The sequence below is a fragment of the Poecile atricapillus genome, chromosome 8 (genome assembly GCF_030490865.1).
Source record: "Poecile atricapillus isolate bPoeAtr1 chromosome 8, bPoeAtr1.hap1, whole genome shotgun sequence".
NCBI lineage: Eukaryota > Metazoa > Chordata > Aves > Passeriformes > Paridae > Poecile > Poecile atricapillus.
In genome coordinates, this window is record NC_081256.1 from 2,498,330 (window position 1) to 2,510,689 (window position 12,360).

Sequence of the window (12,360 nt, forward strand, 5' to 3'; positions counted from 1 at the left end):
TTGTTAATTGGGTAAAAATAGGTATAAAGATAAAAGAACTGCGTAGTTCGGGGCCATTTTGTGTATCAGACACAAAGTGTGCCACAAGGCCTTGTTTGTACCATCAGAAGAAAGGAATGTACCAGATTGCAAAGATTAACCTTGTAACCAGCCTGGAGAGACCTGTTAAGTTTTGTAAAGATCCTTCAATAAACACAAGAAACAAGATTCTAACGAGCTCGGGAGTTTTCTTCCAATCATAAAGACTGAGATAAGTGGGACTCCCCACGAGGGAGGATCCCAGAAGAATTCAGCCCAAAGGAGGCTGAGAGACTAGAGAAAAGTTGTATCCACAGAGAATTGAGCCCAAAGGAGGCAAGGAAAGAGAAATTACACAAGGTACAGCAGTAGCAGGAAGGCAGCCCCCACATGGGCCAGCAAAGTGTATTTATTGAGCCCCTTTTGCAGTAACACCGCTGGGTTCTGTCCCCTCCTGCTGTACACGCCTCTCCTCCTGCTCCTGCCACATCCTGGGGAGCTCCCTGGGCAACAGCTGAGGCCTGCAGGACATCACACATGGACAAGGAGCCCACTGCCTCCTTCCAGAGCACTTCTGGTGTTCAGGACGTGACTCCTGGTGTTTGTGCAGAACAGAGCCCCCAGCCTGTGAGACAGCACCTCTGACAGCAGCGGCCATCACTGAATACACTGCAAATGATTAATTTTCTAAAAAAATAAAAATAAACCTAGTGAATGCACATGTGCTAGCAAGTTAAAAATAATAACAGGTGTCTGTGACCATGCTGCTTCTGTCTGAATCCTTCAGGGGTATTCAGTTGCTAAGAACAACTTACACAGTTTGCCATATTCCCATGTGTTAAACACCAAATAACTACAGGCAAAAGTCCCAGCTGTCAAGCATGAGGAGCGTAAGGGCTGCTCGGGGGAGGACCAGGCATTTCTCTCCTCTGTTATATCTGCAAATTGGATAATTTAAAAGGAAAATTACATGAGGCAAGGACAGAGTGGGAAGCATGTTAACATTTCTTCAAAACACCATCCCCAAAACTTTACAGGGAAAATTCCATTTGACTGGTCCTTCTGTGCTTTATATGGAGCTCTGACAGTGCTTTACAGGAGAACTTTTCCAAGGGGAATGCACCTGCAGCTCTTTCAGATGGCAAGGAAGGCTGAACTTTGTTCACCTACCCAGACAGAATTTCTCTCTGGGCAGGTCTCAGACATAAGGGGAGGAACTGCAGGCAAGTGCTGGAAGCAGCATCCATGACTGCTGACTCTTCCACACGAACAACATTTGGGTGTTTGCCATGAAATTTTTTCTTCTCTAAACTGCCTCTAATCAAACCTCACTCATAGGAACAAGGCAAGCCATGACATCTTTGTTTCTTCACATGCAAATAAAAACTAGGAAAGTTACTTAGGGTTTTTGCAGAAGTAAGTTGATGTTTTGTGACTTTGCTTTATTTCCAAGGCCTCAATACTCAGCCATAAATCTTAGCCCTGTGTTGAAAAATAAAAGATATGAGCTCAGCATTTCATTTTTAGAAACTGTTTTTTCAAGAAAAGGATGCTGGGAACAAGACAATCATGACAATTAGGAGAGGACACCTTATCTTCATTTATCCAAATGTTGACTTTTTCTATGGGAAGGAAAAACTGTTTTGCCATTTTGAAAGTTTGTCTCTGAGTATGCAGTACATAAACAACAAATACAGAGCACAAAGAATAATTTCTAAGATTTCAAGTGGATAACAATTCCAAATTTTAGAATTTTGTGGGAGGCAGGTCAGTCTAACTAGCAAGGCAGACCTGAGACTTTGAACTCTCCATGCTCAGCTTTCAAGCAATAGTGTGAGAAGTCCCTGTGCTGTGTCCTGGCACCCTGTGACTTAGGCAGGCATTTGACTACTGTCTCTCAAGATATTGATTCAAAAATGTAATATTCTCTTTGTGGACCTTAGCACAACAGTCTTTAAAAGCTCATGGAGTGCCACAGAACTCTGTCAAGTCAATACTTCATGTTTTATTAATTCCCCACTTAGCCAGTTCTCTGATTGGTTAAATGTAGTGTCTATAGACCTCCTAGTTGTATTTGTACCTGAAAAGGCTCAAAATGCTCATTTAGCCTGATGGTTAAACAAGTGCTTAGAAAACACATATATTGGGGAAAAAATGTATAAAATAATAAGGGATGAGCATAACCAAAACACTGGGGAAAGAAGAGCTCTACAAGTATATGTCTATGCTGTTAACTAGTTATGACATTTTATGCAAAGGATGTATTCATGTCATAATTAATTCTCTCAGAATGTGCCTAGCTCTGCTTAGCTACAGCAATGGAACCTTCTGTTACTCTATTAGCTGTTAATGGGTATTAATTGCTGATGGTCACATGATACAGCTTCAGTCTCTTCCCCACTTCATGAAAATGGGTGTTACATAGGAGCTGAACTGAAATCAGTGAGCATCTAAAATATCCCACCTTGAGCTTCTAGCACATGCTCTGATTCCAGAAGGTGATTGTAGACATTCAGTCTGATGTATTCTTGTTTTTACAGGACCTTTTTCTATATACCTAAAATGTGTAAATAGCAATAATGTATTATTGACACTGATGCAACACGGAGGCTAAGAAAGAAAGTACACAAAGACATCCAAAATCAACCTATTCCTTAAGCAGTGCATAACATCACTACAGAACAAAAGGGCTTTAATTTTCACTTCCAATGTGACATCACTCACAGTTTCATCTGGAATTTCTTACAGTGGAAACAAACACATCAGTAGTAAATGCGATCAGCCCAATAAATTGTGCTTGAAATGAGCCAGGTTTCAGAAAGCTGTTCTCATCCTGCTCTTCAGACAAACTGCAGCGCACAGCCAGGGCTGCAGGGCATTTCCTGGGGCATTCCCACAGGAATTCACCTCTCCATCACTTCCCTGGGCCCTGCCTGATGCCCCATTGCAAACCCTCTTCATGGCTCCTACAGGTACACATCAAGATACTTCTTTTCCTTGTCTTAAATTAGCTCCTTAAGTTGAGGCATTTTAAGAACTCAAACTCCCAGAAACTCTCAACTTTCTTTAGGTTTGTTTTGAGTTTTTTTTAATCCCCAGGCAAATTTTCAGCATTTGTGGAATTTTGCATTACATTTTAACGAAGTAAAGGCATAGAAGAGAAATCATAAGATCAGTAACTCTTCCTTTTGCTAGATTCTGAGTTAAAGATCTGGATCTTAATACTTTTTCTAGCATTTTTTTAAATAAGATACCCATAAAAAAAAAAAAAAAGGAAAGAAAAAAGGAGTTCAAGAAGTTTTTGACTTTTGGTCACTTCAATTATTGTCTTTGTAGAGCCATCTGTATGTTATCTTGACTGATTAAAACCACATAACATAAAACCTTAAATTAACTTGCTTTTAGTACCTAAATTCTAATAAAGTTTGACTGCATATTCTCCATTCTGACATTCTGAATTTGCTTATTTGCACAACTGAAATCCCTGGTTTTATCCACTACAATGTATAAAATTGCTTTCCAAAGCAAACTGACATGTTTCAGAGGAATTAAGAAATCATTTTCAGGGCAGAAGATACTAATTATGATTGATTTTGGTTTACTTTACATTTACTAAATATGAAAGTGTAGCTGGTATAAGTACAGCTGTTGGTATATGGCAGATAGATTGAAAATCAATCAAAACCAAAAAATGATTTGAACAGGAATATTCTCTTTCCAGCCCTAACATTTGTTTCACATTAAAGATTTCCATCAGCTTTAAATGGGAGTTCTGGATGGGTCAGCTCTAGAAGACTCCACTTCATAGAGAAAAGTGACACGTAGAAAGGAGCTAAGAACAATTCACTTTGGAGACTTTAACAATTTGCCACGGTGTTCAATATATTTCAAAGGTATCCCATGATGCCAGCATTTCTTTCCAAAGGTCACTGTAAAATCACATCCTGTATTAGTCCCTGTTTCTGAAAGTGTTCCTTGTCTGCCAGCTGTTCAGCTGAACTTTGCCAATGAAAGCAAAGTTTCCAGGGTTATCACTCTGCCCCTTCAACTGCACTATCTGCAAAGCCATAAACCTGAGTGGGAAAAAAGATATGGAAAGGTTTATAAAACATTCTGTGAGCAGAGGCTGGTTCCAGTCTCACCTCCTGAGCTGAAGCTGGGTCTAGGCTCTCGCCACCATGCCTGCCGACTACAATGGGACGTGGGAAATGGCAACCAATGAAAACTTTGAAGGCTACATGGTTGCTTTAGGTAAATGGCAAAATATTAATAATATCAAGAGAAAATGGTTGTATTCTAAGTCAAATCCTTCTAAAAATTAATGAGCTTTTTCTGTAATGTACATTGTGGCATAAGGGTTTCTGCCAATCACAAATCAAGTAATTGTTCTTAAAATTGCAATGATCTAATTACATAAGCAAATGAAGACTTGTAGACAAAGATGCTGTTGTTTATTTAGATAAATGAACAACCAGATACAGGTCAGGAAAAAAAGCCCCAAACCAAAAGGTTTTCAGATCTAGAAGCTCTTTTTTACTCCTGGTATATTCTTACTGTAACAGTGGAGCCACAATCTGGTTGAAGAGGAATAAGATATTCTCTAGCACTAAAGTAACAATGCCATTATTTAATTAGTGCTTTGAACTAATTACAGTACAGAGATGGAAAATTTGATGCTTTAACTGATTTTCTACTACTTCTGCCAAAGAATTTTAATCCTAATTGATTGATCTGTTCAGATTGAAATAGAATAAATACATAAATACATAAAAATAAACTCTCATCATTATTAATCAACAATTGAAAGCAGTTGCAATTTTCTCAGTTTTGACCCTTTTAAGGGAGAAAGGTAAGTTTCACAATTCATAGTTTTTAGCTTTTGCATTTGTGGAAAAAAACCACTTCAGGGGCATCTGTAAATAATATGCGCATGTGAGGGACAAAAAGAGATCTTGGAAATGAGAATGATTAGGACAATGAGAATGATTAGGACAATGTCTTGAATTTCAGGAGAAAGATACACATTAATTGAAGTGATTTATGTGCATATATGAATGATAAGTTAGATCACTATCAGTCATAGTAATTTAAAACTGTCAATAAATAAGCAAAAAAACCCAACCCCAAAGCACTGCAAAGATGCATGTGCTGCAGGTGATTCTCAGAAAGAAATGGCAGGGATAGGCTGCAAAGATATTCTTCTACTCTTTTTCTCACCATTTTACCTTTTTTTTATATTTCAAGTATTAATGTGCTCAGATTCAAAGCACACTGAGGTTTTGAGGTTTTTTTAAAAATTCATCTGTCCTTTTAATTAATGAATACACATTTCTATACTTTAATTAAGATTAGTTTTGCCCTTTAAATCAGAAAGTTTGATTTTATCATAAACATGTTACAAAGTATTTAAATCTACTCTAATAGAACTACATATCATTTTTATTGCTTACATTGTTCAAAATGCAGGTATGAAAACCATGCTTTAATAAAACCTCCCCGATTTTTCTCCAGGAGCTACAAGACCAATATATTAGTCAGAAATAGCATTTCTTTAGAGGTCTAGACATTTTTTTCCCTCAGAGAGAACTAAATTTTATGCTGCCTGGCTATAAATCAGCCCCGAAGATACCTTTAATCCACCACAGCAGATAAAATATACCCAAGAAGTCTTGAATATAAATACTGAACAAGACCATTATTCCCCGTGTTTAAAAGTCACATTTTTTTCAAGCCTATCCTCTTACTCAATTCGATTAGTACTTCCCAAGTAGGATAATGAATCTAGCAAAAGAAAAAGGGCTCCATTAGCAAGTGGCATTGCTGAGCTGACAGTGATTAACGCCCACGTGGAACCACCAAAGCATGGCCAGCAAACCAAAGCCATTTTTCAGTCTCTTGCAGAAACATGGGAGATGATTTCATTTGCATACAGCACCAAAATAGATTCCCTGGCAGCTATTTATTATTTATATCATTTATTGCAGATGGTGATGCTGTTGGCACTGGGGGGTTGACTGGGCAAACTGGGATGGTGGTCATGGATGTTCTCCCTTTGGTGACTGGCAATGCTTTCAGCCCCAAGCAGTTGTGTGCATTATCATGTCAGTCCTCATGATGAACAAAATCAGGGTGTTAAGGAGATCAGTACTGCAGAAAACACTGACAGAATATTAAACAGAAACTGTCAAATGCTCTACATGGATACTTCTTTGACTTTTGAGTTTGAATTTGTCTCCTTTTGGACTGCAATTTATGTGTGTGTCTGCTATCAAACAATAGTGGTTTTCAGGTTTTTATTTGATTGCTTCTTTTTTCATGAATATAATTTTATGTCTTTAAAGCTAATTAATTAATCTCTTGTATACTCCCACAGACTATGGGTTCATCATAAAAGTAACATGTCCAGGTCCCCTTGATTACATACTCATTGTCTCTTGATTATATACCCATTCTAACATGCCAAATCTCTGACAAAGAATGTTATTCTTATGTCCTTCTTTAGTGAGGCCAAAAAGGCACTGTCAGGCTTAATAGCCCCTCTTGTTTCTCATTCTCAAAACAAATTCAGGTGATTTAACATACCAGCATCTATTCAGTCCTGGTTGCATGTTGTATTGAATGCTCACAACGTTCCCACAGATATCCTGGTAATAAATAAATCTATTATCAGTGAAAGATACTCATAAATACATTATTTTTATTTGATATTACCTTTTGCTCTGAAAAATGTTGCAGGCAAAAGCACCATTTGTGGAAGTATGTCTCATTTATTTTATTTATTTTTAATTTCTAAATATAAATGCTGGGGTGCTTTAATTTTGTTAGCAAATACTGGAATTTTCACTCTCTTTTCTGGTTTTTGATAGGTATTGATTTTGCAACTCGTAAGATTGCAAAACACTTGAAACAAACAAAGGAGATTGTTCAAAATGGAGACAATTTTAAAACCAAAACTGTCAGTACTTTCAGAAACTATGATGTGGATTTCACTGTGGGAGTGGAGTTTGAAGAGCACACCAAAGGACTGGATAACCGAGTGGTAAAGGTAAAAACCTGGTACCTGATATCTGTTTATACTACAGTTAGCACCAGGAGCCAGCACTTCCCAAAATCACCTGAATATGTTAAGTGAAACCCAAATATTTTACAGACATCAGAGGATTTTTATAAAGCAGAAATAATTTGCAGCCTGAGACAGTTTTCTTTCTTGCTATAAGCATTTATAAGAAATGCAAATCAGGATGGCTACTGGGATACGTGAGGACAATCATTAATTAGGTTTTTCTACTGGGGGATTTTTCCAGCTTTTCTGATACATCTGATGATTTTCTGTAAATTGTATTTTTACCTCCGCATCCTCCTCAATGAAACTGTGGGTTCATCCCTGTAAATTCAGGACTGCATCAATGTAACTTTTCATTTTGGGATGGCTGTGTTTGCACTGATCAGTCCCAGCTGAGCAGTTTAACAGTTGGACATTGTTAAAAATAAAGCTGCACTTAGATTTTAGTGTTTGAGGAGCTTTGGGAAGGGGCAAGGACAAAAATAAAAGCTTGGAGCAGTGCAGGTGGCAGGGCAGAGGGGCAAGGAGGCCCAGCAGTGGGTGCTTTAGTGCCTGGGGGATAACTGAGGTAACCTGAGCTCTGAACTCCCCCAGGAAGCTGTGGCCATTTGCTCAGGCACCTTTCAGGGAGATTTGAGGACAATTCCTGCATTTAGGGCCGTGCTGTAGCCCCTGCCCTACCTCCTGTGGCAGAGTCAGCTCCTGGGGGATTCAACCGAGGCTCTCTCAGAGAAGTCAGGCAGGAAAAGAATACACACAAGCAGCCATTCACATCCTGAATTCAGTTTCATGTTTCTGTATCAATACTGCCTCTATTTTACTTTCTTCTCGCCCTAAAATGTGTAAGCAACACTTTCAAATGTAGATCTTAAATTTCCATTGGCTGTCCCTGTGGGAGCCTTGCCAGGCCAGCATCCTCTTCCTCCTCTGGTCATCATTTACCAGATCTCCCTGTGAGCAGCTCTGCAAATTCCCAGCCCTGTGTTCTGCCACTCAGCTCACAGCTCCAAACTCTGAGGAGCTCAGATCAAAACTCACTGTCAACAAGACCCGTTTGTTTTGGCAATTGCCACAGGAAAAGTGGCAGCATAAAGGAAATGTTTACATTTGAACTCACATTATCCTTTACTGGAGGGGCACAAATTTAACAGAAGACATTGTTTGTTCACCATGGATCACTTTTAATTCTCAACTAACTTTGTGCAGTGTAATTCCTGTGATTTCTTCCAAATTATTTCTCATTCACAGCACTGCAAGCCATCAAAGAGTAAGACCCATTTTTTTCACTACTCTGAACACCCCTATATCTAAATTGTCTTTCTGTCTCCTTCTCCAGTGGGCACAGGGTGGAACAAATTCCTGTAACAAAGTCTTTACTCAAAAACACTGCTCCCACATCTCTTCAGATCAGTTGAAGACATTGCTCAGGATCAAAGGACTCATTAGTTTCATCACTCCTTAAATCCATCAGTTGGTGCTCCTTTAGTGCTCATCACCACTACCAAAGCCTTGCTCTGCAAAATCTGTTCACGTGAGGGAGGGAGAGAGGGAGGAAGGAAGGAAGGAAGGAATTACCCTACCTGCTTTAATTACTTTTGTCTAATATTAATTTCTAAACAAATCACGTTATTTGTTTCTAGAGAGGAGAAGGAAGAAGGATGCATGTCATGCCATTATTCTCTGAATTGCTTTAAAAGTATTTTCTGGTGATTTTATTAACAAAACAATGCCTCAAACACATTAAAGTTAGATGAAGGTAATAAAATCAGTAGGCCACATTTAAATGTAAAGAGGGCATAGATAATTTAAAGAGCATGTAGCTTGAAAATTCCGTAAATAAGAAAGAAATTAACTGAAATGGAATGAGTTTTGTTTCATTATTAATGGAAAGCTCCCTCATAACAGAAATAAATCATCCAGTGCTGAACTAGAAAATGAATTAAGCTCCCAATATGCTTGGAGCTTTATAATAACTGAGCTTTCATGGACTGTAGCTGGTGTCTAATAGGGAGTTGTCTGACACATGGTTAAATACATCCCTAAAGGCACATCTGCAGCCAGATAATTCAGCCTGTAGAGAGAACTCTTCCTCACTTAGGTTAAGGGTTATCCTGCTCCTGGACAAGAACTGGGATAACCCAGTACTTTGTCTGCTGCTGCCAGACTGAATCACACCAGGAGATGGTTGAGGGTGGAAGGGATCTCCTGGGAACACCAGGTCCAACCTGTCTGCTCAGGCAGGGCCAGCCACATCACATTGTCCAGCTTATGATCACATCTCTTTAAATTTCATCATGAAAGCACATGAAAATACACAAACAAATTTAGTGTAGGAGATGATACTAACGTACTCTTCCTCTTGCTACTTTATGCAGAGCTAGAAAAGGTGTTAGCACTGCACTTTTCAGTTCAAGCTCTCAAGTCTTCATTCATGAGACTCTATATTTTTTCATTAATGGCTTTAAACAGCAAGGAAAAAAATGCACTTTGCATGTATTACACAAATAGCTGTAAACACACTCAACAATTCACCACTTGATACTCACATATGGGAAGAAACACATGGAAATGACAACAAAGAGCTGCAGAAGCTTCCCTTCATCACACTGTTGTCACCCTGAATATGATTGTTTAAATGCTTTGGGTTGTTTAGTCTTTTTATGAGGAAAATGGAGAATGATAGGAAGCAACTGTAATTGTGTATTCACATTGAATTTACTTTTGCATGTTCATAAGCATCTGGTTAATCTAACTGAGTTAATTATCTGATTCATGCAGACCCTGGTGACCTGGGATGGTGACAAACTGGTCGCTGTTCAGAAAGGTGAAAAGAACAACAGGGGCTGGAAGCACTGGATTGAAGGAGACATCCTGCATTTGGTAAGGGCTGCTCCACAGATCCACAGCACTTCACTGAGGCTGCAGCACAGGCTCAAGCTTTCCATTTCAAAGGATTTGGAGTTTTTTTTCTAGTTAGAAAGGTCTTCAGACAGTTCTGATCTCTGAACTCTAAGGAATTTCCCCCTCTGGTTCAACTCAGGAATGCTCAATTTATTTCCACATGCTCCCAATTAAGTCAAAACCCTGCAGTGGTTTTTTTTGCTCCAGTCCACTTCCCTCCAGCTCTTAACCCTTCCTGTTACATTTCACCTCTAGAATAATCTCATTTTTATATAATCACTGGTAGGGAAAAAAAGAAGAAAAAAACCCCAATCAGATTGGAAGAAAAATGGTATTCTTTGTTCTGAGCAAAACAATATGAAATTTTAGCACACTGTGCTGTAATACAGATCGGAAACCCATGGATATTCAAGAGGATCCCACAACCAACCTATACTGCAATTATTTTTTCCTAGTTCAATAATAAATTCTAACATCTAAAGTAGCAAGCTGTAGCCCAAAGACAGAAGTGGTGAGTCCAAGATAGGCCAGTAAAGCCTGTGCAGGAAATCAGCAATCAGTGATGGGCAGAAAGATTTCAAAATAACAGTATTGTAGAAACATCAGATCATTAAGGTTGGAAAAGACCTCCAAGATCACAAAGTCCCAATTTTGACTGAACACTGCTACATCCATTTAACCATATCACAAAGTGCCATGCCTGCTCATTTTCTGAACATTTCTCATGATGATAAAGATTGCAGAGTTTCTTGGGAACGCAACCAAGAAATGGGCATGATAGCACCTACTGGATGGCACAGTGGGTGGAGGGTACCAAGATTCTTGAGAAAAGCCCATTGTTCTGTCCTGTCCCGTCTGTTCTGCTTTGTCCCAAGCCATCTGCTCCTTCACAAGTTTCCTTTACACATACTTGGTGTAGGCAGTCACAGTGGCTCCCATCTCTGTGCCCAAAAGGTCAAAGACAGGAATTCAAAACCTGACTAAAATCACCTGTCCAGGGCACTTCCCCCACTCTGCCTGAACACACATTCAAAAGCTGACCTAAAAGGTTCTACATGCTGGCACCAAGGTTTAGGCTGGTGGAAACAAAGCCAAGTAGATCCTTACAGCAGTCTTCAGAAACTGTCCTGCAGGTCTGGCCCACTGCTGGCCACAAAGACAGCTCCAGTCCCTTCAAAGCCCTGTCTGGCACAGGAACACTGCCTGATGGCACCAACCAAACTGGCTGCATTGCAGTGGGGCAGCCTTCAAGAGCTCACTGCAGCCCTGGGCAGAAATGGTGCATTGTTCTGGCCCCTGAGAAATGGCTGGGCACCCCTCTGAAGCAAATCAGCTTTTTAAGGCATTCCTCTTTTTTATTTCCTTCCTTGTTCCAGTGCATCTCGTGAATTTTGAGGTAACATGAATTATAAACTATTAGAGTATATTGTTTTAGTAACAGAGCATGAAAAAGCCTTGAACTAAAGCACAGTTTTAATGCATTTTTCATGTTTATTCTTCTTAGAGTTCAATTTGTATATCAAAAACTAATTACTGCAACATGAGGTGCACACCTGCTCTTTGGTTACATATAATGCATTTTTTTTTAATGTTCTCTGTTTCATAAGCATAAGTTTTTAATGCAGTGGCTCAGTTGTAGTAGTTTCTGGTGGGATCTGATATATATGCAAACTAAAACTTCTACCACTATATACTTACTAATTGTTTTAATACTGTAGGAACTGACATGTGAAGACCAGGTGTGCCATCAGACATTTAAGAAGAAGAACTAAAATGGAGCAGAAAGCCTCACAGATCTTCATCACAATGTTATGCTATTATGGTTTGTCTAAAAAGAAGAATGAAGCCCAATTTTCATTCCTTTGACACTTCTGTGTGAATGTATCATGTGCCTGTTTATGGAAACAAACACATTTTACAGAAATAACATCAAACAGTTACAAACCTCATCAATTCCTTGGCTTTGCAGTCTGGAGTTAAATAAAAGCAATTGTCTTTTAAATAATGTTTCCCTACATCTCTATAATGACTTCAAGAAGAATGTCCATTAGCAACAAGGCTGAAAATTAACAGTCACAATTATTTCAATCACAGCCTATGTCTCCAAAGTGCTGTATTATCATCATGCCTTTGGGTGACTGAGTAACTTTGGATATTCACTGGACTGTTTCTATTTAATTTAGTCCTGGATCACTAAGTCCACAGTTTCAGGCAACAGAATGCCTCACTGAGCACAATACATGTCCTTTCACATGGGGACTGTTCCCTTGAATTTGGCCCAGGTCTGAAGTGCTGCTGGTTATCACAATTATCTCACGGCCTTTGTGAAGAGCTGCAGCTCCTCACTTCCAACCTAACATGGATCAATGGCAATGCTG

General features: G+C 39.1%; 1 protein-coding gene across 1 annotated transcript; it reads left to right on the forward strand.

The window, feature by feature from the left end:
- Window positions 1-4,196: 4,196 nt before the first annotated feature.
- Window positions 4,197-11,754, forward strand: RBP2 (retinol binding protein 2). Its single transcript, XM_058844170.1, has 4 exons — window positions 4,197-4,269; window positions 6,885-7,063; window positions 9,860-9,961; window positions 11,701-11,754. Exons 1-4 carry the CDS (start codon window positions 4,197-4,199, stop codon window positions 11,752-11,754), a joined length of 408 nt encoding a protein of 135 aa, XP_058700153.1.
- The last annotated feature ends 606 nt before the right edge of the window (window positions 11,755-12,360 follow it).